The sequence below is a fragment of the Talpa occidentalis genome, unplaced genomic scaffold, assembly GCF_014898055.3.
Source record: "Talpa occidentalis isolate TD23 unplaced genomic scaffold, MPIMG_talOcc4v2.1 talOcc4.17, whole genome shotgun sequence".
NCBI lineage: Eukaryota > Metazoa > Chordata > Mammalia > Eulipotyphla > Talpidae > Talpa > Talpa occidentalis.
The window spans coordinates 48191374-48218610 of record NW_023601754.1 but is presented as its reverse complement, the minus strand read 5'-3'; the positions used below and the strand labels follow the sequence as shown (position 1 = coordinate 48218610).

At 51.1% G+C, this 27237-nt stretch overlaps 2 protein-coding genes across 4 annotated transcripts; both read right to left on the bottom strand.

Moving 5' to 3' along the window:
* Positions 1 to 4871: 4871 nt before the first annotated feature.
* Positions 4872 to 16517, bottom strand: LOC119249620 (zinc finger protein 350-like). Of its 3 annotated transcripts, XM_054697325.1 has the most exons (6): positions 16424 to 16517; positions 11505 to 11673; positions 10611 to 10737; positions 9456 to 9551; positions 9135 to 9278; positions 4872 to 4933 (listed from the first exon to the last, which is right to left on the bottom strand). In XM_054697325.1, the coding sequence occupies exons 2-6, from the start codon at positions 11508 to 11510 to the stop codon at positions 4872 to 4874; spliced, it is 435 nt and encodes a 144-aa protein (XP_054553300.1). In that variant the 5' UTR covers positions 11511 to 11673; positions 16424 to 16517. The 3 variants fall into 3 exon arrangements, with proteins under 3 accessions (XP_054553300.1, XP_037372949.1, XP_037372950.1); XM_037517052.2 differs by lacking the exon at positions 4872 to 4933 and having other exon boundaries at positions 5306 to 9278; positions 16424 to 16508; XM_037517053.2 differs by lacking the exons at positions 4872 to 4933; positions 16424 to 16517 and adding an exon at positions 14988 to 15007 and having other exon boundaries at positions 5306 to 9278.
* A 6625-nt stretch (positions 16518 to 23142) lies between these two features.
* On the bottom strand, positions 23143 to 27234 carry LOC119249664 (zinc finger protein 614-like). Its single transcript, XM_037517119.2, has 2 exons — positions 27155 to 27234; positions 23143 to 24615 (listed from the first exon to the last, which is right to left on the bottom strand). Exon 2 carries the CDS (start codon positions 24237 to 24239, stop codon positions 23325 to 23327), a length of 915 nt encoding a protein of 304 aa, XP_037373016.2. The 5' UTR covers positions 24240 to 24615; positions 27155 to 27234; the 3' UTR covers positions 23143 to 23324.
* Between the last annotated feature and the right edge of the window lie 3 nt (positions 27235 to 27237).

Here is a 27237-nt window from a genome sequence, read left to right as displayed (position 1 = left end):
CAAAGCTGACATTCCAGGTGGGGTGCAGGTTGCCTTTACTGTGTGAAGATGAAGTGGGGTGACTGGGAAAGGACAGGAAGGCATGAGGTGCACCCCAGCCCCAGGCCTCAGGAGCAGGCAGACCTCAGGCAGATCGGGTACAAGCGGGAAGCCACGAGGAAGGAGGGGGTCTGGGCGCTGCCCCCCAACCCTGTGAGCGGCTCTGCTTTGAATAATGTGCCTGTGCATGAGGGCACGGCAGCCAGAGAGCTGGGAGCTGAGATATTACAGCACTGTCGAAAAGCCAGTGTGGGTATTTTAGAAGGCTTAATACACACAGAACTAGATTAAATTAGAAGATGGTGATGAAGGCTGTAGCAGTGGTGCTGACTCAACCCCTTGGCCACCAGGGAGCCCCCAAAAGTACTTTAAACCAGCTGTAAGAATATAGTGAACACAGGAGCAACAAAATAAACAGCAATGACCAGAAATGATTCAATCTATGATAAAAGCGGAAAGAAAAGCCAGACCTTGCTGGTAACAGGGCGGGTACTCCCCGGGAGCAGTGGGGGTCAGGATGCATATAACAAGGAAGAGGGGCCCACACAGCAGCATTGCAGGCTGACTGTAGGTTTTTGGTCTGGTCAATGATCTCTTGGCACTAAAATAAGGGGGTCTCCCTGGTGGCACAGGGGTTAAAGTCTCAGCATTTTCAAGCTATCCACAGCTACCATGACCTGAGTTCCACCCCTGGCCAGGGAGCTACCCACAGGGTGCAGGAGACCTCTCCTGTCTCCCCGCTGCTCCCCTCAGCAGTGGATTTCAGTGGATTGCCTGTTCTGCTCCCCCTGTGTCTCTGGTGGATCATCTCACCCCCTGCACCTTTTGCCTACACCTCAGTTCTTGTATGCATAAATAAATAAAATAAATCTTTAAAAAAAAAACAGTAACAATAAAGTATTTTCAACTAGCAAAGAAGTGGTAAGGCCAAACACATACAGTTAATACACATATACATAACACATTCAATATATATATATATACATACACATAATACATGTATATATACACACACACAAAATAAAAGGACTGGAGGTCAGGAACAGAGGGGTTTAATGTGAACTATGACCCAGATGACGATAATTTGTGTAAAAGAATAAATGTTTGTCATAAAATCCTCTGACCTGGGCACCGCAGACGACACTGCAGGTGCGAGGGCCGGCAACCAGCAAGGTGCGCACTGGCCCTGCTTTTCTGGTTCACAGAGTCGACTGGATGTACTGAGATAACAACAAATCAGGAACACCAGAAAGCACAACCGCAAGTCAGGGTTGCCAGATAGTAGCCACCCTGACATGGCAACAGAGAGTCCACAGTTTACTGAGCAGGGAAAACTGCAAAGCCGATTTTTACAAACGTTAGGGCATTTGACCTCAGGGCAATTCAATTGGGAACTGCAACCAGCGCGTCTGACGCACCCACCAGGACGTCCCAACCCGGGGTCCAGCCCACTCCGGATGGGCAGACACTGAGCAAAATGTCTCTTAGAGAAGGACAAAGTGGGGGTGCAGCTCCTGCCGGGGCACCTTATCCGCAGACAGAGTCACTGTGGGGCTCTGCGGCCACAGCAGCGTTATCACACGTGCGAAAGCATCCAAACCCCACACCTGATGCGGGGCGTCGCCGATGAGTCCCCCTCTGGGAGCCCCGATAAAGCTGAAGAGTTGCTTCCCGACGACGCCGCGGGGAGCCCCAAATCCGTCCCAGCCGGTGGTGCGGGCGTCCTCACGACCCTCACTACACCCTTTATCACCCCAGACGCCCGCACGGGCTCAGCAGCAGCACCGCGCCCCCCAGGAGTCCCGGGGGGGAGGAGTCCCCAAACTCGAGACACACACGTTTCCCGGGAAACACCACCGCACCCGACGCTGAGACCAGGACGATGACACCGACGCCCTCCAGCGCCGATGGGCCCGGGGCCGAGCGTCCGGGACCCCGAAGCCCCAGCAGCCGCCGCCCCTTAAATGCCTCCAGTTCGGCGCCACCGCCCGACTCCCCCATACCAAGTCCGGACCGAACGCGCCCCTTTCTCCGCGTCACAACACAAGTCTCCACCTTCAAAACCCAAACTTCGAGCCCCAACCTGCGCACTGAGTCTCCCGACACCCACCCGTGGGGCCGAACTCCGCTTTCCCGCGGGCTCCGGCTGCAGTCCGCCCGCCCAGCCCCCGAACCCAGCCAGCGCCTACGGCGGCCGCGGAGGACAAAAGGCCCGAAACGCCCCGCCGACTGCGTTTCTTGGGCCGCCGCCGCAGGAAACAATATGTCTGCGCCCTGAGCGAAAGACGCTGGCGGCAGCCATTTTGGAAAATGAATGTACGGAACTGCGGGGACATGTTGGGGGCCAGGAGCCAGACGTTGGCATCAGGGAGAAGGGGCAGCAGTGAGCACCTTTCTCAGCACCCGGGCTCCTGCACAACATATGCACCTTTTCAGACTGTCCCACGTGGGCGCGCTAGTTATTTTCGGCCAGTTCGGCAGAGGATATTGGCAACACCCCAGAATTCACTTTATGTGTCTACACCTGCGCTCCGCCTCCCCTTCCAGTGACCCAGGACAAATCCCGGGGGAACAGGTTTGACCTGTTCGGTGGGTCCTCACCCTCGGAGGCCTGACTGCGGGACGCGCTCCAGAGCAGAAGCTCGTTTGAGACAGGAATGAGGACGAGGATTCACACAGGGCCCTGGACGGAGACGGAGGGGCGGAGACGGAGGGAGGGGCCCCTGTCCTCCTCCAGACGACGGACTGAGCGGAGACCGAGACCAGGCTGAGGGGCGCCTGGAAAGCGGGCGCCAGGCCCCGGGCACCTGCAGCCAAAGCCCGGAGCCCCATGAAGCCCCACCGCCAGGCGGCGCCAACCTCAGCCCCGCTCGTTCCCCGTAAGCCCCGCCCGTGAGGCGGAGCCTGGAAGCCACGCCCACTTCTCAACAGCTTGGAGCCCCGCCCACTCCCGGCCTCCCCTGGAGCCCCGCCCCTGGGGATGTGTCTCCCCGGGGTCTCTGACACCCACGCGCTACCAGGGCCTCAGTGGAGCAGATTCCAGGAAATGACGCAGAGATCAGGCGCTCGCCGCCGGCACAAGCTGTCAGTGGAGAAAGGGCTGACTTGCCACCACGGGGTGCGAGGAGCCCGACAGTCCAGGCTAAATCCAACCCTGCAGACACCTGTCACGGGGCCGCGGACCCAGCAGAGGACTAGGACGCCGGGCACTGACTTCCTCGTGCAGTGCGAGCAGGACACAGTCCCAGCCCACCCGCGCTGGGCCGCAGCCCGGGGAAGCAGCTGAGGGTGGTTCCTGTTTGGAAGCTGGTGTTACGGGATGTCCTGTGAGGCCAGGGAGGGCCACTGCGGCCCAGGGGCGGGTGTCACCTCCTCCACAGCCCACCTGCATAGCCCAGCTCCCCCGTATGCCACGAACTGGACGGCGTGGGGGGAGGCTGGGAAGGCAGAGGGAGCAGCCTTGGGTGCTGGATGGGCGCAACAGGTTGCCCTACAGGTGTTTCTGGGCTCATCGTTTTCTTTTTCTCCCCGGAGTGTCCTGCTCATTGCTCAGCAGAGGCAGGTGGGGACAGCAGGGAGGGGGCTTCTGCGGCTTCACAGCCCAGTCCTGCAGCCCTGCCAGCAGCGTCCTTTCCTGGCCAATGGACTCTCCACCCGCCCCTTTATTAAACCCCATTTCCGCTTTCAGGGCTTGTGCTGCGTTCCTGAGTGTGGAGCAAAGGACTCACGTGGAGGGTACTCCCCATAATTTGCAGGTGCCCAGATATACTGAGGTTGGTAGCACCTGGCATACACAGGGGCTACTAGTCCTGGGGTGTCAACTTCTCAATGGTGGATTCCGCACGTGTCCCCCAAGGCTCAGGGCAGCCATCACAGGTCTGACCAGTCCAGCAGCCCGCGGGCTGACACCCACTGCAGGATGACATGAGACAAGGACAACAGGAGACATGAGACCTGCTGGCCGGGGGCACTCAGGACAGACCCCTCCCGGGACAGGACCTGCCTGGGTCATCCTGCTATAAAGTGAGGGTGATGATGGGGGACTTAGGCAGCCATCTTCAAATCTAAGTGGGTACTAGGCTTTCTTTTGAAAGAGTGTCCTGGATGTCAGTGCTGACATTCTGGCTTAGAAGTTCTGGGGTGACTCGGGAACCTGCATTCTTTTGTTTTACAGAATACCTGGGAAAGGAATCAAAAATTGTCCTGCCGCATTCTCTGGCTACAGTAATTATGATGAGAGACCATGTTCTTCATTCTTGTTCAAATTCTAATTCTCCAGAAAAGCCCTGGGGTGGGCACGGTTGTCTGGTGACACGTACTGATCACATTACCATCCATCCCTTTTTCACAGAACTTACCACTCCCTGCACATTGAATTCCTTTTCCTTCACTCTCTCTCTCTCAAACTGTGTAGCATCTATAAGGCCATTCTTGGCCTGTTTTATGCAGTATCTCCTCATAGTGTAAAGCACACAAATGGTGCATGAACGTAGATAAGCAAATTATTGAATCACCCAGGATTTCTGACTGGAGACAGCCACTGTAAGGTCAGTTTCCAGGTTTTTTCCTACAGGAAGATTTGGACAGGTCTCGTGGACAGGGAACAAGTGAGAAGAAATAAGCAGGCCCAGGGACTCACTCCCAGGAGACAAGAACTACAGATGAGAGGGTATGCCTCCCTTCAGGCCCTAACAGTAGAGCTGGAATCCTCTGGAAAATGGTGGCAGGTTCAAAGGTGATAGCCCTGGGGACAAAAATTTTCCTGGCCAACTTTGGGGATCTCACCTGCCATCTCCTGTTTTCCTCCATTCTCAGGGAGTAGATTCCGGTATCTATGTATTCTGAGGATGCTTTTCCTTTTCTGCTCTGCCCAGTTTATATTCTGTTCTTGAGTCTGAAATCATCAATATGGGGGAGACAGAGTTCTCAAGGAGAACCGCCTTCCCAAGGCCAATTCCATCAGTAATAATAGTTGAGGCCGTGTGCTCATTCACTTTCCAAATCAACGTATAAAATTTTGTTGAGAAATAGCCACGGAACCAGCGCTTGCAAAGATAACTTTCAGGGATGACGTAAAGGGCAGTTTGTTCAAAACATGCACCTCAACCATTTAATTAGCTACAAAGTCTGGCTCCTTGCCTGACTTAGCCACTCGTTACCTGGGACACTTCGTTTTGAGAAATGATTTAGTGAAACTGAGGAAATGTTTTTGCTTGTAAGATACTCAAATAGCCACAGAAATAAGCAAGGATTTTTTTTTTTTTTTTTTTTTTTGTAGTCTGCTTGGCAAAACAACACATGAAAATGAACAAAACACGTGACTTTCAGGTGTTCCAAATCCCTTACAGGGAATCCTTCGCCCTGGAAATAAGTCCCCTGACAGGAGATTCTTATTAAACCTTGAAGCAATTTTTCTGTATATCCCATGAAATCAGTATTTGTTTTCCCCAAAACCCAAAGATGCAAGAATCTCAAATACAATTTATGAGGTGGGACTTGGGAGAGGTGGCCAGGTCAGAGGGTGGAACCCACGTAAAGGGAATATTTTCTTCTTGGAAGACACAGCAAAGAGCATGCCACACTGTCGCTATGTGAGGACACTGGGGATGTCTTCCATGAACCAGGAGATAGGGCCTTGAAAAACCGCAAGTCTCGGGGTTTTCATACAAACCTCCATGCCTAAAGGGGTGAGAAATATACTTGTCCCTACAAACCACTCAGGCTATGGTATTCTCTTGTTGCAACAAAACTAAGACCAGGTCTCCCTGGTTGCACAGGGGTTTAGTCTCAGCACTATGAAGCTATGCACAGCCACTGCAGCAAGAGTTTGATCCCCAGCCGGGGAGCTGATCCACATGGCATAGCAGACCTCTTCTGTCTCCCGGCTGTTCCCCTCTGCAGTGTATTTCAGAACCTGTTCTGCTCCCCACTGTCTCTGGTGAATCCTCTCACCCGCCACACCTCTGGCCTCTACCCCAGTTCTTGTATGCATAAATCAATAAAAAAGGGGGGCCTCTCTGGTGGTGCAAGGGGTTAAGCACTGCACTGTGAAGCTATCCACAGCCTCTACATAACATGTTTGATTGCCGGCCGGCCAGGGAGCAACCCATATGGCGCAGCAGACCTCTCCTCTCTTGCCCGCTACTCCACTTGGCAGTGTATTTCAGTCTGCCTGCCTGTTATGCTCCCCACTCTGTCTCTGGTGGATCCTCTCACCCCTGCATCGCTGACCTGTACCCCAGCTCTTGTATACATAAATAAATCTTTAAAAAAAAAATCAATTAAAAACCCAAGACCACATGTGTTTCACCAAGAGGAGCAGGAGCATAAAGCAATCACTGGAATACCAGCCACTTTTCATTTCTTTGCTCAGGACCACAGGCTTGCTATGTTTTGGTCACCACTGAATCCGCCCCCTCCTGGAACAGGACCAGGTAAAAAGGTGCATTTGAGAAATACTTGAAAATGAAAGAGCTGACCAAACTAAGCAGTTTCATAAGTCTCTCATGACAGAAACCTCTAGGAGTTAAAGGATGAATCTACTTTTCAGTTAACCTTTCACTTCCAGAAACAGGATGGATATAAACACATCTTCCAGCCCCCAATTGCAATAATGGCCCTTGTGGGCCTCCCTGGTGGAGCAGGGGGTTAAGATGTAACCTATGAGGCTACTCGCAGCCAATGCAACATGAGTTTGATCCCCACTTGGCACAGCAGACCTCTCCTGACTCACCCGCTGCTCCCCTCAGCAGTGTGTTTCAGTCAGTCTGCCTATTCTGTTCCCCACTCTGTCTCTGGTGAATCCTCTTACCTCCACACCTCTGGCCTGTACCCATCTTGTATGCATAAATAAATAAATCTTTATTGTGTGGTTTTGCATTTAGATGGTATTACCTATTTTTTTTTTAAAGATTTATTTTTGTTTATACAAGAACTGGGGTACAAGCCAGAGGTGCAGGAGGGTGAGAGGATTCACCAGAGACAGAGTGGGGAGCAGAACAGGCAGATGGACGAAAGACACTGCTGAGGGTAGCAGCAGGCAAGGCAGGAGAGGTCTGCCACACCATGTGGGTATCTCCCTGGCTGGCTGGGAATCGAACCCGCACTGCAGAGGCTGCAGACAGCTTCACAGCGCTGTGCTTAACCCGATGTGCCACCGGGGAGGCCCAGTCTTACCTGTTTTAAGAGCTCACCTACTTCACCTACTCACTCAGGCTCCCTTCATTGAACTGACACATCAGAGCAACTGTGTGCACATTTGCACTAACATCACATGCCACTGGTACCAATGCATGTATTTAATATGGTGATTACAGGTTTTCTCAGATGCTGCATTTACACAATTCCTCTGAGTTTATTCTTCTCACATACTGTGACCTAGGAACTTTAGCACACCGCTTCGCACAAAGAGGTCTAAGTTCCTTCTTACTGGTTTTCTTCGACATAACATAAAACATAATCGAACCCTGAAGGCACCATCACATTCACTGCATCCGCAAGGTTTCCGTCCCATGCAAATCCGCTGTTGTCTCCCAAGGATGTGCCATTGGCCACAGGCTGGCCCACTAGGACCACACTCTTATCTGCCAGGAGCTCAGGCACATTTAATGATGTCTCAGGAGCCATGGAAGACACTGGCATAGAAGCGGAACTGGCGATGTTTCTTTCCCTCAGGACAATGCTGGTCTGGGATGTGCCGTGCCTCTCTGAGGGAGGGGTTTCCACCTTGACCAAATGTACATATTCTTCTTGATGTATTCGCCTATGATTCACAAGACAAGCCACATAGGCAAAAGCTTTGCCACACTCACTACAGACACAGGGTGTCTCTCCTGTAGGGCTCCGTTGATGCACGATGAGCTGGTACTTTGTAGTGAAGGCTTTCCCACACTCATTGCAGGTATAAGGTCTCTCTCCTGTATGAGAACTTCGATGGACATTAAGTGTATACTTCGTAGTATAGGATTTTCCACACTCACTGCAGATATAGGGTCTCTCTCCTGTGTGAACTCTTTGATGGACGGTGACACTTTGCCTTGTGGTGAAGGCTTTCCCACACTCCCTGCATTCATAGGGCTTCTCTCCTGTGGGAATTCTTTCATGATTAGTGAGAACTGTCTCCTGAGGAAAGCATTGTGGGCTGTCCCTCTGAGCAGGAAGATTTTCCACCTTGAGTGAACGCACGTATTTCTCTCGATGTATTCGCCTATGATTCACAACACAAGCCGTGTAGGCAAACGCTTTGCCACACTCACTGCAGACACAGGGTATCTCTCCCGTAGGGCTTCGCTGGTGGGCTATGAGCTTTTGCTTTGTGGTGAAGGCTTTCCCACACTCCCTGCATTCATAGGGCTTCTCTCCTGTGTGAATTCTTTCATGATTAATGAGACCTGTCTTCTGAGAAAAGTATTTTCCACAAACATTGCACACAAATGGAGTCTTCCCTGTGTGAAATCTCTCATGGGCTATGAGGCATGTCTTCTGGATGAAGCCTTCTCCACATTCACTGCATATATAAGGTTTCTCTCCTGTATGAATCCGCTGATGTACAACGAGATTTCCCTTCTGGTTGAAACTTTTTCCACAGTCACTGCATTTATGTGGTTTCTCCCCTGTATGTGTTTTCTGATGTCTGTTGAGCGCTGATATGTGGAGAAAGATTTTACCACAGTCAGTACAGTCATAAGTTTTTTCTCCGGTATGTGTTCTCTGGTGGTCAGAGAGCATGGCCTTCCTGCGAAAGGCTTTCCCACACACAGCACACTGATGAGGCTTCTCTCCTGTGTGAAGGTTGTAGTGGTCACTGAGCAGAGATTTCCTCCTGAAGGCTTTTCCACATTCCCGGCACACGTGAGGTTTTTTTATTTTTTGAGTTTTCCGGTGTTTGAGGACTTGTGATTTCCTACTGGTACGTTTTTGGCTTTCAGGAAGGGAAATTTCAGGCTGCCCCTCACCATGGTTAGCATGGAGAAAGGACTTTCTACTACCATTAGACTCTCTACTACCATTAGCAGCGTTCTTTATTTCACAGCTTCTGCTCCGCTTAACTGAAGTTAAGCTTAATTTCATACTTTTTGTATGTACATCAAACCTACCGTGACTTTTTCTCAACAAGTAATTATTGCTGCTTTGCTGAACAGCATCTGTGTATGTATTGTGTCCATGGCATTGCTGTACTTTGTTCTCCACATTCCCAAGCTGTGACGGCTGTGGCAAACAATCTTCAACTTTTGCTATTTCTAAAAAGAAAGAAAAATGAATCCCTTCATCATCATGCCTTGGCATAAAGGTATTTTGAAAACCACCATGAAGGTCAATTTTTACTGATGACTCCATGAAATGAATGTAAATAAAACTCAGGGTTCTCTGCCCTCAAGGAGAGGTCTCTGCACCTGCCCCAGCTGTTCCTCACTCACCTAATTCGGGAAAATGCTGCATTTCCACTTCCGGTGTCCATGGCAATTCGCCTCCTTCCACCCTGGAGATCGTGTCAGGTCGGCAGACTTGGTAACCTGGTCATGGGACATGAGAGATAGACACATTGAGGGGTGTGGGCTGTGGGACCATGAGATGTTATAAGTGAGGACCAAACACTTTTGACATTAGAAAGGGGAAGCAGACTGGGGATCCAGCCCTTGTCGTGTGGGTTTTTAACACACCCAGGAATTCTGTGACAGCAATGGATGGTGTCAGAGTGTGCTACAGTTTACCTCAGTGTGACAATTACCACCTGGAGGCAGCACTGGAAGGCACAGGTTAGGGGTTCAGCCCCACCCTCACCCCCAGTTGAGATACTGATCTCAATGAGGCATTTACTAAGCTTCTGATTGACCAGAGGCTCCCATGATGCCCTCTCAGCTCCAATTAATTTGCTGGCAGGGCATCCAGAACTCAGCAAATGTTTGGTTCCTAGGTGACAGCTTATCATGAAAGAACAAGCCGTGAATGCTTGCGGGAAAAGTATCAGAGAAAGTTGTAAGGACAGGGCAAAGCGTTTATGCTGACTGGACACCCCACTCTCCTAGCACCTCTCAGCTTTCCAATGTTCCCCAATACTGTCCTATGGGTTTTGGAGAGGCTTCACTAAGCAGCCAGGATTGATGAGATCATCACCTGTGGGTGACCAGGCTGCTGATTCACCCTCCACCCTTCTCCCACCCACTGAGAGTCCCATCCCTCTAAACATAGTGGGTGCATGGGCAGCAGGCACCAGTCTGAGGTGAGCTGAGGACCCCGAGATTCTCCTACTCACCTCAACCCAGAGGTGGCTGAAAGCAGTTTGCTGTGAATAAGGGAAGACACCAGTACATCCACCTCCTCTTATCATACGAGAAAGGACATGTGGGGCCAGTGCCAGACCTGACATGACGGCCACCCGTGCACAGACATTCCTGATATCAAACACTCACACCCACGCAGGACAGGCTTTTCTCCCAGGAGGAGAAGAGAACAGCCCTTCTCAGGAGCAGAAGGGGACTGAGACCCTCTCCCTCACAGCAACCGTACTCCAGAGCCTTCCCAGGCCCAGCAGGAAAGGCCCTACTGGCCCCCAGGCCAGGGCCCGTCCTCACCCACGGACACCAGGTGGCTGTAGGTCTCCAGCATCACCTCCCGGTACAGGGCCTTCTGCGTGGGGGCCAGGAGCCGCCACTCCTCTGGGCTGAAGCACACGGCGACCTCGGCGAAGGTCAGCGGGGCCTGCACAGCACAGGGGGCGTGAGAGGCCTTGTGAGGACACGGGCGGAACCTGACATGCTCTCTGCATTGTGCATTTTGTAGGTTGTACTTGATCCCCTGGGTGTATGCACAGGCATCACGTAAAGCAAATGCCGCCTAAGACATTCTGGGCTGAGCCTTTGCGCTCGGACCCGGCGTCCAGTTGGAAGGTTTCCTACTATGGGAGGCCAGATCTGCCCGGTGACCTGGAAGGACGTTCTCACGAGCAGCTGCTCTTCAGGGACCCCCCACCCTGTCACCTCCAGGAGGGACACAAACAAGATCCCAGAGCAGAGACCAGGAGGGACCTACCTCCCCCTCCAACCCGAAATCCCACAAAGGTACGTTACTTGCGGGGCTGACGTCAAAGACATCACATGTACCTGCAGCAATGACCCCCCGCGACCCCACACTCACCCCCAATCCCGCCTCCCGTCACACACGCCCTGACGCCCTGACATGGCGTTAACAACTCGGTTAACTTCTCTCAGGTCCTGCTGTCGCGGTGCCTACTCTTCAGCGCTACCACTTCTCAAGAGGCCTCCAGACTCACGGCCACGCAGCAGGGGAGGCGCCGGGTCCAGAGGGAAGGCCTCTCCCTGCTGCTCCCACCTCGGGGGGTGTGGGGGCTTCAACCCTGTGTCCCCCAGCCTGTGCTGAGAACCTTTGTTTCTCTCCTCCCGTCTCCTCCCTGGGCCTGAGACAAACAAACATGGTACAGACAAAAGAAGAAAACAAAGCAAAGGCACCTCCATCACGCCCAGGCCTCAGAACCCGCCGCACGAGCTGCTCCCCAGCATGTGCTCCAGGTCTGCTCCACCTGCTGCCCCGAATCTCAGTCTTCGGTCAAAGGCTGATCTTGGGGTCCCGGGTCTTCTTCCTCCTTCCCTGGATGCTCTTGCTCCCAGGAGCCAGGACCTGTGGGTGCAGGAGAACCCCATGAGTGGCACATTCCCTCCAGCCAGGCCACCCCACTCCCCCACTCTGCCCTCAGCACCCACGATCCTGCCCAGGGCTGTGACTCCATGTCCCAAGACAAGGTCTGCTGGGCTCAAAGCTGAGATCCGGGTGGGGTGCAGGTTGCCTTTACTGTGTGAAGGTGAAATGGGGTGACTGAGAAAGGACACAAGGGCATGAGGTGCACCCCAGCCCCAGGTCTCAGGAGCAGGCCGACCTCAGGCAGATCAGGTACAAGATGGACACCGTGAGGAAGGAGGGTTTTGGGTGCTGTCCCCCAACCCTGTGAACGCCTCTCCTGATTCAAACGACACACCCTGTGGTCACAGGCCCGGCAGCGGGAGAGCCAGGGAGCGCGAAAGCGTGGCCTTAAAGGCAACACTGACTGACGCTGTCTGAGGGGGTTTTAATGCACAGATTAACCGAAGTGCACGACACTGTAAGTCAGACGTCGGTCATCGAGGCTGACGTGCTCCTCCCTGCCTGGAGAAGCGGGGAAAGTGCTAGTGAACACGAGAACTGGGCAGGTGAGGCGGCATTCTCTGCACCCCCCTAGTGTCCTGGGGATCATGAACAAATGTCTTCTGCGCACACTGTGCTGCTCAGGGAAGGGAAACACAGCGACGCCGGGACACACGGCCAGCCCGAGACTCAGCCACACAGCGAAAGGGTGGGCTTTACAAAAAATGGAGCCGAGCCCATGAGATGGTGGGCTGAAGGGGAGAAGGCTGAGCCCCTCCTCACTGCATACACAAAAATCATTTTGGGGTGCACCTGCCAACCACAGAGGCAAATGCACGGGACTTTCTGAACACAGGAGCATCTCCGCGCCGTCAGGGCATGGCCGGCACAAAGCAAGCGATATTGTGCCGGAGGAACCAGAAACGGCGCAGCCACTCTGGACAGCGTTTGACAGCTGTGTAGGTGGAAGATACATACACCCCGATGAGAGCACCCCCAGGTCCCTCGTAAACCCGCACAACCCGGCGCCAGGGAACCTGAGATAAGCTGAACTAGAGAGAAGCTGACAGCAGTAAACACTCCCGAGACCCCTCTGGCAGTAGGGACGCCCGCCGCACGCGCCCCATAAAGACCCGCTCTCCCCAGTTCAAGGCCCGAGTCTCACTCTGCAGCCACGGAGAATCGCCCCTCACAGGCATTCGTCCAATAAAGCCTGCTTCCATCTGATGCCCTTGGCCTGCTCTCTTCCCAACACACCCTGAGACACAGCAGTTTCGCTTGGGCTCTCTGAAGCTGGTGACCGGGAAAAGCAGCCTGGGGGTCTTAGTATCGACCTTCTGCTCAGTTCCTGGACGCAACTTGGTTTCTGGTAGGAATCTTGTCAGATGTTAACCATGAGGCAGGATGGACCTGGGGGGTCCCATGACTACTGACCCCTCACTTACTCTTTAGTGTGCAACTCACCTCTTGGAATGTAGCCACGTCCTATCTGACCATGAACAGCTTCCAAGGAAAACCCACCCGGAACCTTGTAGAAACTGAAGTATATATGAGCCCTGACTTCCTACAAAGAGGGCTCAGCCTTGGGATGTAAATCTGCCAAGTCAGCACCAGAGCATTAAACCTGCTTCCTCTTGGCCCTGGTGTCCAAATTTCATTTGTGCCGAATAACATTACCTCCAAGCTATCTGTACCGCCCCCACCCCCATATAGGCACATCCGAAGCAGAAGACAAGGGCGAGAGTACTCACAGCTGAGTCATCTGTAACTGCCCAAGTGTAAACACGTTTCCCTATGTTTTGGAAAAGCTGCCATCTACTCCAACAAGGAGCAAACAGCACGCGTTCCCGGAGCCTGTCCAGCTTTGCAAGCTAAGAACAATTTCTACATGTGAAAGGCTGTTAAGACAAAACACCAAAACCCTAAGCGAGAGGATGGCTGTGGCCTGCAACTCCCAAAACATTTACTGAAGAGACATTCAGAGAACAGACTTGCCCAGCCCTGGAACAGTGAAAAAACAAATCACGCAAAGATGTTATTCTTGCAAACAATGAACAAAAGAGGAGTTTGTGTTTAAAAAATGCACTATGTTAAATTACACTGGCCTTTGGGGTCCAGATGTAGTAATTGGGAAGGGGTTGACCCAGCACCACTGGGGAGCAGACAATGAGCTGTTTCTGTGACCGCTGAAATATAACTTTGCTACCGATTAACATGTAGATCTTTTAAATTAGCAAGTGAATGCAAGAGCTCAACCAGACCAGGAAGACCAATAAAATATACACTTTTGGAGTGGGGTGGAGCAAAAGGGAAAAAAAAAACTCAGGTAAACAGAGAATGTAAGATACCAAGCTGAGACACCAATGAAACAGACATTTTTGTTTTTTTAGGTCTTGAAGGAATATTTTGAACTTTATGTCACTGAACTTGAAATGCTAGATGAATTCCAAGCCCCAGCATCCTACTCCCTCACACAAACTCCAGGCAACACAGCAGCTAAATTTTATGTGTCCACTAATACCTACCTATTTTCTACTAAGTATTGAGAGTAGAGCCGATACGGTGAGCTCAGAATAAACTTTAAACAGTAGAGAGTATCCCAGTCATTAGTAATTTAAGAGACCAAGCTCCCCCAGAAATCACCAAGCAAATGTGCAGATATGCACACCTGGCTAGGACTGCACCATGCCCTTAACTCCAGCACAGGCAACAGGAGCTGGGACTGTTACAGGCAACCCCAGTGTGAAATGGGCTGCTGTTGGGAGCTGCTGCCCTGCAGGGAGCTGGAGTTTTTGGAGAGCACCTGTTCACTCTGCACATGGAGTGCCAAGATGTCAGATGTTCTGCAAACAGAACTACCCAGAACTGACTCCTGTTCTCTGAGGACATGATGGCTTGTACACATGTTCTTTACTAACCAGGAAATCTTGTTTCAGGAGTAACTTACTAATCTGTATAAGCAAAAAACACAACTGTGTTGCTATTTTCCTGTTTCTTTGTTCATATCTTTAATAAAAACTTGGGCTGGAAAATGAAAGGCAGAGCTGCTCTCAATGGATCTCCCCAGCCTCCGCCCACTACAAATTCGTTTAGACTCCAAGTCTTCATTAATGGCATAGAACTCCCTCGGCTGTCCTGTCTGCAACAGGTTGCCTGACTGTAGGTCCTCACCCGCGCACTTAAAAGGGGCTTAAAACGAGACTCAAGTGCAGGCACACACAAAGGTTTATTTACCAAAAAAAAAAGGGCTATGAAGAAATGAGTAACCCAGAAAGAAAGAGCAAGAGAGAGAAAAATTGGCGAATGGGTCCTACCAGTTCCGTTGAGCTGGAACCCCAAGAGCACGCTGAGAACCTGAGAAAAACCAAGGCCTCCAAGGCCCACATGTCTGGTTATATACCAAGTCTGGCTGCTTAACCCCACCCTCAGCTCCCAGCAATCCTCCCCTCAGTGACAGCATTATGGGATTTGTAGTCCTTGGTATCTTGGATCCCTTTGGTCTGGTATGAGGGTGGGGTCCATAAAACCTATTTGTGCTATTTGTTTTGGACATCTTTTCCCCCAGCACAACAACCAGGGCTTACTAGGAAACTGGAACATGGGTCACATTACCAAAAGGAGAAATAGGAAACACAAGGGAGATTCTGTTAGCAAAGCCGTGTGAATGTTTGTCTGGTAGGTAAGCGAGTGCTCCCTGGTCAATGTTAAGAGGGGAGTGCAGGGGTTGGCAAACATTTTCTGCAAATGAATAGTTATGTCGCATGTTTTACTTTGAGGCTCAAGGTCTCTGTCGAAGAATTCAATTCTGTCTTTACCATAAACTTTGCCTAACAGGAGGTGTGTCTGCATTAGTCAATCAGCCCTTGGATAAAAAGCTAAAATCGGGCCTCCCCGGTGGCGCAGCGGTTGAGCGCTGGGTTGCAAAGCTGCCCGCGGCCTCTGCGGCGCCGGTTCAATCCCCGGCTGCTCCCCGGCCACTGGAGGAGGGTCCCACATGGCGCGCAGACCTCTCCTGCCGCCCGCTGCTCCCCTCAGCAGTGTACTTCGGTCCTTCTGCCTGTTCTGCTCCCCGCTCTGGCTCTGGTGAATTCTCTCACCCTCCCGCGCTTCTGACTGTACCCAGTGCTTGTATAAATAAATAAATAAATAAATCTTTAAAAAAAAAAAAAAAAGCTAAAATCCAGAATGCTTCAAATCAGGGCACGGGCTGTACCGCCTCAAGCCACACACAGCCGGGGTCCCAGGCGTTCGCACAAACCTCTCTCCACCACACACCAGCCAGTGGGTGGCGTCACCCCCAAATCAACGGCAAAGGGCCCTGAATCCATGAACTGGAGATACTGAGAACTGGGGTCCGAGTGGACCCCATGCTTGCCCAAGTCACCTTCCTGACGATCCACCTGCTTATCAACCCAAATCCAGGGGTGGACACCCCCCTATGACGGTCACCCACCCCCACCCAAACTTCACTGAGCCCCACGTTAAGCCCGAACCGGACCCAGGCACACGGTGGCCGGGGATGCGGCCGCTGCCTTACAGGGCGACCCGCGAAGACCTCGCCCCCGGACGTGGGGCGGGGTCGCCGGCGTCTGCCGAACCTCAGTCTTTTTTGCCGACCCCCCAGGCTTTCCCCAACGCGCCAATAATTCCCCCCTCCGGTCGCCAGGCACCCAGTGAAAGACAAAGCCCCATGGAAAAACAGAACAAAACCAAAGCAACAAAAACACTTGCAGGGACAAGAGATACTGACCCGATTTCTTCCCAGGCCCACGAGCGCCTAAAGAGAACACTTCCGTGAACGGCTTCTACGTCGAAGGTCGCTCATATTTACCATCAGCCTACGGTGGCCGAAGAGGCGCAAACGCATTTGAAGAAACGCGACAAACGTTCTTCCCGCTCGGTTTCAGGAGGCAATATGTCTGCGCCCGTGCGCCGTGAGCCCATGGGGGCGGCCATGTTGGCACACCTGACGTACAAAAAGCCAGGGGCTGGTTTGGAAGCCGGTCGCCAGGACGGCGGCGAGGACGAGGAGCCAGCGGGTTGCTCTCGTGACCCAGAACTCTCTCTCTTGCGGGAAAGGGCAGCTTCTCAGAGACCCGAGCGTCACTAGGAAGCGCGGCAGGCGGGACAGAACAGCACCCTGCGGCGCGCGGATTAGCCGCTCGTGATATTTGTCAAGTGTTTTCAAGCAGAATGACTGGAGACGAGTTTGCTGAGGGCAGACCCGGGCTCGGGGGGTGACCAGGTGTGTGCGTCCTCACCACGCAGTAGCGAATAGACGACAAGACCCCCAGGCAGCATGACAGCGAGAGAAAGGAGAGGCAAGAAAAAGAAAAGTTCTTGTCTGGCAGGAGCGGGCGCCCTGCGGCCCACCCCAGTGGCGTCCCGGAGACCAGGGTGCAAGTGTCAGAAAGAAAGAGGGCTCTGGCCTGTGTTCCGCCTTTTTAGGGTGAAGGGGGACTCCGCTCGGACCCCAGTTCCCAGTGCCTCCAGTTCAGGGATTCAGGGACCTTTTACCGTCGATTTGGGGGTGACGCCACCCTCTAGCTGAGAGTTGCCCCTCCTTCTCTTCCAAGAGGAGTGAGGGGCTTAAGAGATCAGAGGGAGGCCTGAAGCCCGGGGTCCCCCCTTGGGAGTTGCAGACTTCAGACCCGGTCTGGAGGTTTTTGTGCATCTGCTGTGACGGAGTGGGGTGTCGCTAATGTTTGCAGAAAAATTCGAGTAGGGGTCCACTTTCTGGTTTCTGACTGATGTTAGTCAGGCATGGAGGAGATCCAGCGGGGTAGGCCAGCCTTATCCTACCTCTTTGGAAAGTTCTTCTGGAGACCTGGGGAGTTGAGGGGTCCTAAACCAAGGAGCACTCGGTTCTTCGAAGTTACTTAAGTGCTGGCGAGACCATTTGCTTACCCAGAGGCCGCCTCTTCATGTCACACCAGCTGTGTGTTGTTGTTGTCAAGCTTTTGAAATGGACAATTAGGCGTTCTGGCCACTGTACAGCAGCGGAGAACGGACTCTTGGTTAGAGAAAAGGTGAACAGATGCCTGCAGAATCACTTTGGAAAAATTGCTTGCAGGAAGTGGTTTTTAAGAACAGAAAATTTTGCGAGAAACTGGCTACACTAGGAAGCTGGCTATCATTTTTTTTAAGATTTACTTATTTATGCATACAAGAGCTGGGGTACAGGCCAGAGGTGTGGGGGCTGAGAGGATTCACCAGAGACAGTGGGAACAGAACAGGCAGATTGACTGAAATACACTGCTGAGGGGAGCAGCAGGCGAGTCAGGAGAGGTCTGCTGTGCCATGTGGGTAGCTCCCTGGCCGGCCAGGGATCAAACTCGTGCTGCAGAGGCTGCGGATTGCTTCACAATGCGATACTTAACCCCTTGCGCCACCAGGGAGGCCCCTGGCCATCATTTTGAAGGGAGGAAACGGAGGCTGGGAGGAGTCTAAATTTCCATTGGGTTTCAGGGTTAGGGAACACCTCTAAAAGTCAGACCAGTGAAAGTCCGGAGCCAAAGGCACAACCAGAACGAAAAACCAAAGATACTAAGTTCAGTGACTTTTTGACCAAGGTACCAAAATAATTAAGAGGGGTTAATCTTTTCAACAATGAGGGCATAGTTGATGTCCAGTTGCAGACCAGTTAGGACTATTAATTCGAGCCACACACAAAAATTAACTCAAATGGATCACAGATTTTAATATAGGGCGAAAGTATTAAATGTAACAGAATATGGGAGATAATCTTAGTGAGCTCAAGTTACCCAGAGAGTTCTGAGAAAAGACAGGCATCTACGATCCATAAAAGGAATAATAACACATTGGACTTAGTTAAAATGAACTTTTATGCTTCTAAGCACATTTAAGAAAATGGAAAGGAGAGCTAGAGATTGGGAGAAACTTTCCACAATAAACATCTGATGAGGACTTGTATTCCGAATAGACAAAGAATTCTTTTTTTTAAACTTTCTTTTTTTTATGAATTATTTTTAAAAATTTTTTTACATCACTGTTCATTTTTAAACAATATTTGCTTCCCCCCGCCCCCTCAGGTATAGTCCCCATAGAGCTTCCTTCCCTAATGCAACCGAGCACCATCACCTCAGTCCCCTGTGCTCCGCCCTCCCTCCCTCTGATCCCTCTCCCTCCTCCTCCGCAGCAGGATGTCTCTGATTTGTAATTGTCTGGTTTTGTTTTGTTGTATTTTGTACTGTTATTATTTTTTTACACTGATGCCTTATTTGGTTCCCCTATATTCCTGCTATAAGTGAAACCATCCAATATTTTTCTTTTTCCTTCTGGCTTATTTCACTGAGCATCATTCCTTCTAGATCCATCCACGTTGCTGCAAATGGCATGAGTTTATTTTTTTGATTGCCGAATAATATTCCATTGTGTATATATACACCGTATCTTCTTGATCCAGTCATCTATTTTTGGGCATTAGGGTTGTAACCAGGTTTTACCTATTATAAATAGTGCTGCAATAAACATAGGGGTGCAGGTGTTCTGTTTGAATCAATGTTTTTGTGTCCTTTGGGTAGATCCCTAGGAGTGCAATTGCCAGATTATATGGTAGCTCCATTTTTAGTAGACTGAGGGACCTCCACACAGCTTTCCATAATGGTTGGACCAGTGTGCACTCCCACCAGCAGAGCAGGAGCATTCTCTTTTCACCACATCCTCGCCAACATTTGTTGTTGCTTGTTTTTTTTGATATGTGCCATTCTCACTGGTGTAAGGTGGTTTCTCGTTGTGGTTTTGATTTGCATTTCCCTGATAATAAGGGATGTTGAACATTTTTTCATATGCCTGTTGGCCATTTGCATTTCCTCTTTGGAGAAGTGTCTTAAGTTTTTCTGCCCATTTTGTGACTGGGTTGTTTATTTTGTTTTTGTTGAGTTCTTTGTATATCTTTGTGATCAGTCCCTTATCAATTGAATGGAGTGCAAAGATTTTTTTCCCAATCAGTGGGGTGTCTGTTTTGGTTAATGTCTCTTTTGCTGTGCAGAAGCTTCTCAGTTTGATGTAATTCCAGGTGTGTATCTTTTCCTTGACTATTTTTATACAAAGTGGTGCAAGGGGTTAAGCACAGTACTATGAAGCAAACTGCAGCCCCCGAAGCAAGAGTTCGATCCCCAGGCAGGGAGCAAACCACATGGCGCAGCAGACCTCTCCTGACTCCCCTGCTGCTCCCCTCAGCAGTGTACTTTTGTCAATCTGCATTTCTGTTTCTCACTCTGTCTCTGGTGAATCCTCTGACCCCCCATCCCACCCCCCACATCTCTGGCCTATACCTCAGCTCTTGTATGCATCAATAAATAAATCTTTTTAAAAAAAGAGAATTCTTATAATTCAAGATGAACAAACCATCCAGTCACTTTTGGGGGGAAATCACAAAAATTACTGAAAATGAGATTGTTCTTAAGGGCACTTTAAAACTCTGCCATTGAGGTGTATATTTGCTAGTGGTAAATGTATGCAAATTGTGACTACAACGCTGTAAAAAAAAATTGCTGTTCTGTACTAGAAATTGTATGATGTGCAGGAAATGCAGAATGCTGTGATAATGTGGGCTAGCAGGCACTCTTATTATTTGCCAGAGACAATGCAAAAATATTGAGCCAAGTGAAAAGACAGGCAATTTCTTAAATGTATGATCCCAGTATTTTTTGATTTAATTAATTTATTTTCATCCCAGTGTTTGGAAAGGTAATCTAAAAACTAAATTGAAATGGATGTCACTGAAGAGTAGGTTTTTGGAAAATGGTTGTTTCTGCTTGTCAAAGAGAACTGACAGTGCATAGATGAGAGTAAGTGCTGCTGTAAAATGAGAAAAGCCCTATTTTGTGTGTGTGTGTGTGTGTGCGTGTGTGACCCTTGCCAGCAGCCAGGGAACTAACAGGCACTGCAGAGGCTGCGGGCAGCCTCGCAGCCCAGCGCTCAACCCCTGTGCCACCAGGGGAGGCCCACAAAAGCCCTATTTTTAAAAGCAGACACATCGCTGGTTATGCTGAACTGGTGATTTTTGTGGAGAGGAGAAGAGTGGGTGTGGATACCTTTAGGAATCTTGAGGGGCTTGCACTTGAAAGACTGAGATAAATGTTTCCAGCATCCAGAGGTTGAGCTGACATGGTGGGTCTGAAAACTTCCAGAACCGTCTACACACACACACACACACACACACACACACACCCCTTTCCTCTGTACTTCCCACTGATCCCAAATTCACACATACACACACACACCCCTTTCCTCTGTACTTCCCACTGATCCCAAATTCACTTTTAACTGACCACAGAAACTCTGGTACTATGGCACCACTCTCTACCCCAGGCTTGCTGTCCTGGGTCCCACAGTGAGTGACTGAGCTGGACAGCACAGCTCATCCATCCACATGAGCCACCCAGTGGCCATCTTGAGCCCTGCAGAGGGAACTTGTGGGCCTTCAACCTACTTTTGGCCCCCCGCCCCCCCCCCCCCCCCCGTACCTTCAGACTAAACCTTAACTAAAGCCTTCACACAACTACCCGCTTCTTCAGTGATGGAACCCAAGTAAGACCCTTCTAAATGGGCATTCACAACATGCACACTTCGTGGGACACCTTCCCCCCAGCCCTCCCTCCAAACCCACTGTCAGGCTTACTGATTCTGAACCTCTGAAGACCCCTGACTGGCAGATGCCAAGGGTTGAACCTTGGTTCCAAAGCACATGGGGCTCCCCTGCTTTCAAAGCAGGCCCTGGCAAGGTATGGCTAGGGAGAAAGGTTGGGAGAGGGTGTACAGCCAGGCTTTGGGGCAGCCTTGGACACAGGCTGTGAGGTAGTTGGCTTTTTTTTTTTTAAAGATTTATTTATTTAGGGCCTCACCAGTGGCGCAGCAGGTTGAGGGCTGTGCTGTGAGGCTATCCGCAGCCTCCACGGCACCGGCTCCATTCCCAGCCGGCTGGGGAGAATCCCACATGGCAAGGCAGACCTTTCCCGTCTCGCCCACTGCTTCCCTCAGCAGTGCCTTTGGTTCATCTGCCTGTTCTGCTCCCCGTTCTGTCTCTAGTGAATCCTCTCACCCTCCCGCAACTTTGGCCTGTACCCTGGCTCTTGTATAAATAAAAATAAATCTTAAAAAAGATTTATTTATACATACAAGAACTGGGGTACAGGCAGGAGGTGTGGGGGGTGAGAGGATTCACCAGAAACAGATTATACGGCAGAACAGGCAGATTTACTGAAATACGCTGAGGGGAGCAGTGGGCGAGTCAGGAAAGGTCTGCTGTGCCTTGTGGGTTGCTCCCTGGCTGGCTGGGGATTGAACTCATGCTGCAGTGGCTGCGAATAGCTTCATAGGTTGCTTCTTAACCCCTTGCGCCACCAGGGAGGCACTATTCTGGCATTTCTGACAGAGGTGGCCATCAGGGCTGCTGACTCTCAAGGGTGGGAAAAAATGGAAATGTCTTACGAGTACCCCCCTCCCAAACACACACGTCCCTTCCTCTGAAATTCTTTTCATACAAAGCCTTCACAAGATGTTCACAGTATCTTTATTTGTAATAGTGGGAAACTGAAAGAAAAAGAACCACCTAATGCCCTCCAGTGGGTGGATAGCTGTACATACCATGGAATATTGCTCATCAATAGAAAATAAAACCACTATTGATAAACACAACAACTTGGGCTGGATTTTGGGTTGAATTTATCTGAGGTCAAATAAGCAACCTCACAACAATAGATGCTAAGTGATTCCATTTTTATAATATTCTATAAATGACAAAATTATGCAGGGATCTGTGAGAGTAAGGGTTGGCGACAAGGTGGTATTACCCTTGTGAAGGGGCAGGATGAGGGAGCTTGTGTTGACACAGCATCTGGATCTTGATTGTGGTGGGGGTTAGATGAAACTATGTGTGATAACATTTCTTAAAGTTGTGTATAAAAGTCAAACAGGGCCTCCCTGGTGGCATAAGGGGTTAAGACGCAGCACTATGAAGCTATCCACAGCCTCTGCAGCACGAGTTTGATCCCCGACCAGGGAGCTGACCCACATGGCGTAGCAGACATTTCCTGTCTCCCTGCTGCTCCCCTCAGTAGTGTATTTCACTCCGTCTGCCTGTTCTGTTCCCCACTCTGTCTCTGGTGAATCCTCTCACCCTCCTGTGCCTCTGGCTTGTACCCTAGTGCTTGTATAAATAAATAAATCTTTTAAAAAAGTAATAAAAGACTTTCACATGGTCATATTTTTTCATTATAAGTCTACCAACAATGACCTCTAAGGATCTCAGACAATAAATTCTGTCTTCCCTAAGAAGGCTTTCAAGCCTCTGCATTCATAGAATTTGTCTCAGACATATTGTCTAGCTAGAAAGTTTTGCTCAAGGCATATCCACATTTTTTCACTGACAGGAAATGGAAGGCTTACTCAAGATACTACTGCATTTCTTTTTTTTAAAAAAAATTTATTTATTTATGCATACAAGAACTGGGGTACAGGCCAGAGGTGTGGAGTGTGAGAGGCCTCACCAGAGACAGAATGGGGAGCAGGACAGGCAGATTGACTGAAATACACTGCTGAGGGGAGCAACAGGCGAGGTCTGCCGCGTGACATGGGTAGCTCCCTGGCCGGGGATCAAACTCGTGCTGCAGTGGCTGCAGACAGCTTCATAGGTTGCGTCTTAACCCCTTGCGCCACCACAGAGGCCCACTACCGCATTTCTTATGTTCACCAGGTTTATCTTCCAGCAAATCCTCCTCGGGGCACAAGTGACAACAGGCGGTACTGTAATTATACTTGAATCTCCTAAAAACAACTGATGTTCCATGAAGCCTACCACAGAGGCATTTGCTCTGTGGTAACAAGTTTTTGTTCTTCAGGAGCTCAACCGTAAGTAAAGAGCTGTGATGCCCTGTTAAAGGAATTTCCAACATGACTGAATCTACCCATCTGTCTTGTGTGCATCTTCTTATGTTTAACAAGGTTGGACAAATGGGAGAAGGCTTTCTCACAATTACTGCATCCATACGGTCTCTCTCATGTATGTGTTCTTTGATGTACCTTGAGTACTGACTTTGTGGTGAAGGCTTTCCCACATTCATTGCACTCATAGGGTTTTTCTCCAGTGTGAATTCTTGATGAGTAATGAGACCATATTTGTGTGAATAGGATTTTCCACACTCTGTACATATAAAGGGTGTCTGGCCAGTATGACACCTCTCATGTTGTATGAGGCATATTTTCTGACTGAAGGCTTTCCCACATTCATTGCATTCATAGGGCTTCTCTCCTGTGTGAGTTCGCTGATGTATAATGAGGGTGCGCTTGGTGGTAAAGCCTTTTCCGCATTCGCTGCATATATAAGATTTCTCCCCTGTATGAGTTCGCTGGTGGATAATGAGAGTGCGCTTCATGGTGAAGCCTTTTCCACATTCACTGTATATGTAAGACTTCTCCCCGGTATGAGACCGTTGATGTACAATGAGATTACTCTTCACAGTGAAGCCTTTGCCACACTCGCTGCATATATAGGGTTTCTCGCCAGTGTGTGTTCGTTGATGCACAACCAGATAGCGCTTCATGGTGAAACCTTTCCCACATTCGCTGCATATATAGGGCTTCTCCCCTGTGTGAGTTCACTGATGCACAATGAGATTACTCTTTACAGTGAAGCTTTTCCCACATTCACTGCACATGTAAGGCTTCTCTCCACTATGAGTTTGCTGATGCACAATCAGGTAACGCTTCATTGTGAAGCCTTTTCCACACTCACTGCATATGTAGGATTTCTCTCCTGTGTGGGTTTTCTGATAGACTGTGAGACTGCTCTTCAAGGAATCTTTTCTGAATTCACTGGTTATAGAGGGCTTGTCACTTGTATGAGTCGCTCCACTCAACCGCCTGTGCCACCAGGGAGGCCCTCAATAATTCTTTTTTAATACTCCAAGCTTTTTTTCCCTAATTAAACATATAATAAAACTATTAACTCCCAAAATTATAGCTTTAAGACATTTATGCTCTCATTAAACCATTACTTTTTTAAATTTTTTTTTAAGATTTATTTATTTTTATATAAGAGCTGGGGTACAGGCCAGAGGCGCGGGAGGGTGAGAGGATTCAACAGACAGAGTGGGGAACAGAACAGGCAGATGGCCAAAATACGTTGCTGTGGGGAGCAGCGGACAAGACAGGAGAGGTCTGCCGTGCCCTGTGGGACTCTCCCTGGCCAGCCAGGAATCGAACCAGCACTCAGAGGCTGCAGAGAGCCCACAGCATAGTGCTCAACCTGCTGCGCCACGGGGAAGCCCAAACCATTACATTTTGAACTAGCTTTTGTTTACAAAAATTTTAGATCTCTATCTCAAAATTTGTTTGTTTTTCCTTAAAGATATATTTATTTTTACAAGCATGGGAGTACAGGCCAGAGGTGCGGGAGGGTGAGAGGATTCACCAGAGACCGAGCGGGGATCACGATGGAGAGACCGAGCTCAGGGCAGCGTCCTATGCCCCCGGGACGGAGCGGCGGCTCCTGACGCCCAGCTACCCCCCCACCGCGGGCAGCGGGTGCCGGCCCGACCCGGTGCCGCCCCCGGCCAGAGCCTCTCTGCCCAACCGCCCTCAGCAGAGGCGGCGCCGCTCAAGGCGCCGCCCGGCCCCGACCCTGAGACGCCAGGGGGGCTCCAAGCAGAGCAGGGGCGCATGCACCCCGCCCGACCCCCCCGGATCTCCAGCTGCTGCATCCCCAGGACTCCCCGAACCCTCCTAGCACCCCCTGGCCCTGGCCACACTCGCGGGGTGTTGGAGGGAAACCTGCACCCTCCGCTCGCACTCACACCCCCAGGGCAGGCTGTGCCCCAAGACGCCCTGGGTGGAGGGGCGGGGTCACTGTCAGGGAGGACACCCCCGTAGCCACACACAAGCGGTGGCCGCGCCCCCCGGCAGAAAATGCAAATAGGCCCCGCAGACTCACCACCGCGGGCAAGCCCGGGCAACCCGCATCCCTGAAGGGGAAACGGCCTCACCTGGCCCAGCCGCGCGGAGAAGCCCCAGGCGCCGCCCCAGGTGAGCAGACCCCGCCCCCCGACTGCGCAGGCGCAAAAGCGACAACATCAGAACAGCCGGTAGGGGGCGCCAGAAACCCCCAAGGCGAACCCCCCTGGGCCCTCGAACCCCACTCCCCCTACCTTATTTTCTTTTCTTTTTTTTTTTTTTTTTTTTTTTTTTTTTAAAGATATTTATTTATACAAGCACTGGGTACAGTCAGAAGCGCGGGAGGGTGAGAGAATTCACCAGAGTCAGAGCGGAGAATAGAGCAGGCAGACTGACGAAGTACACTGCTGAGGGGAGCAGCGGGCGGCAGGAGAGGTCAGCGCGCCATGTGGGACCCTCCTCAGGTGGCCGGGGAGCAGCCTGGGATCAAACCGGCGCTGCAGAGGCTGCAAGCAGCTTCGCAACCCAGCGCTCAACCGCTGCGCCACCGGGGAAGCCCCCCCCTACCTTATTTTCAGCTGCTGCGCTCCAGTTGTTCCTCTTCTGCTCCTTGCTCTCTGCCGCAGCCTTTATTTTCGCAGCCCCCCAGCCTCAGGTGTGCCGCTTAAGCATGCCCACCCCTCCCCAGGGGCCCACCCTCAGGCAGCCGGCGAAGCCCACACTCCCACAGGCTCCTTATTTCACCTCCGCGGTTTTGCCACAAAGGCGTTGGGCGCAAACCCCGAAAGGAAGCAATCGCCCCTTACCCCTCCTCCCACCCCGCCGTTTGCTGTCTCTGGACAGTCAGACAAACTGGCTCATGCTTATCTGAGAGACCGGTCACTGCAACTGCATCATGAGCCCCACTCTCTGGTCTGCCCTTCCGTCTCTGTGGGAGGAAGGGCCGGGGCGTCTTCCGGCTGCTTCCTGCCGAGCGGGGTCCTGGTGGTGGGGGTGTACCATGGAAGGCCTGCACCTGCTGGTGCCACGGTTCCTGACGTGGTGTGAAGGCCTTGGTGGCGGTGTGGCTGTAATGAGGTGTGCAACACGTCATAGGCCTCAGTGTAATAGGGATGGCTTTTTCTCTTCCTCAAGAGGATGGCATGTAGGTTACAGCCCTCCCTGAAGAGGACCAGAGACTACTATAAACAGTGACTGAGGGCCTCCCCGCTGGCGCGGCGGTTGAGCGCTGGGTTGCGAAGCTGTCCGCAGCGTCTGAGGCGCCGGTTCAATGCCCGGCTGCTCCCGGCCACTGGAGGAGGGTCCCACATGGTGCGCAGACCTCTCCTGCCGCCCGCTGCTCCCCTCAGCAGTGTACTTTGTCAGTCTGTCTGTTCTGCTCCCCACTCTGGCTCTGGTGAATTCTCTCACCCTCCCGCGCTTCTGACTGTACCCAGTGCTGGTATAAATAAATAAATAAATAAATCTTTAAAAAAAAAAAAAACAACAGTGACTGAGACATCATTTTTCTCCACCTCATCCCAGTCCTGTAAAATAGTAAACCAAATCTGATTTTAAATAATTTTACCTCTATTAGCATCATCTTTGTGCTTGGCTTGCTCTTCTCAGCTCAGCTCAAAATTTACTCCCAGAAGAATCTCAATCAAAGCC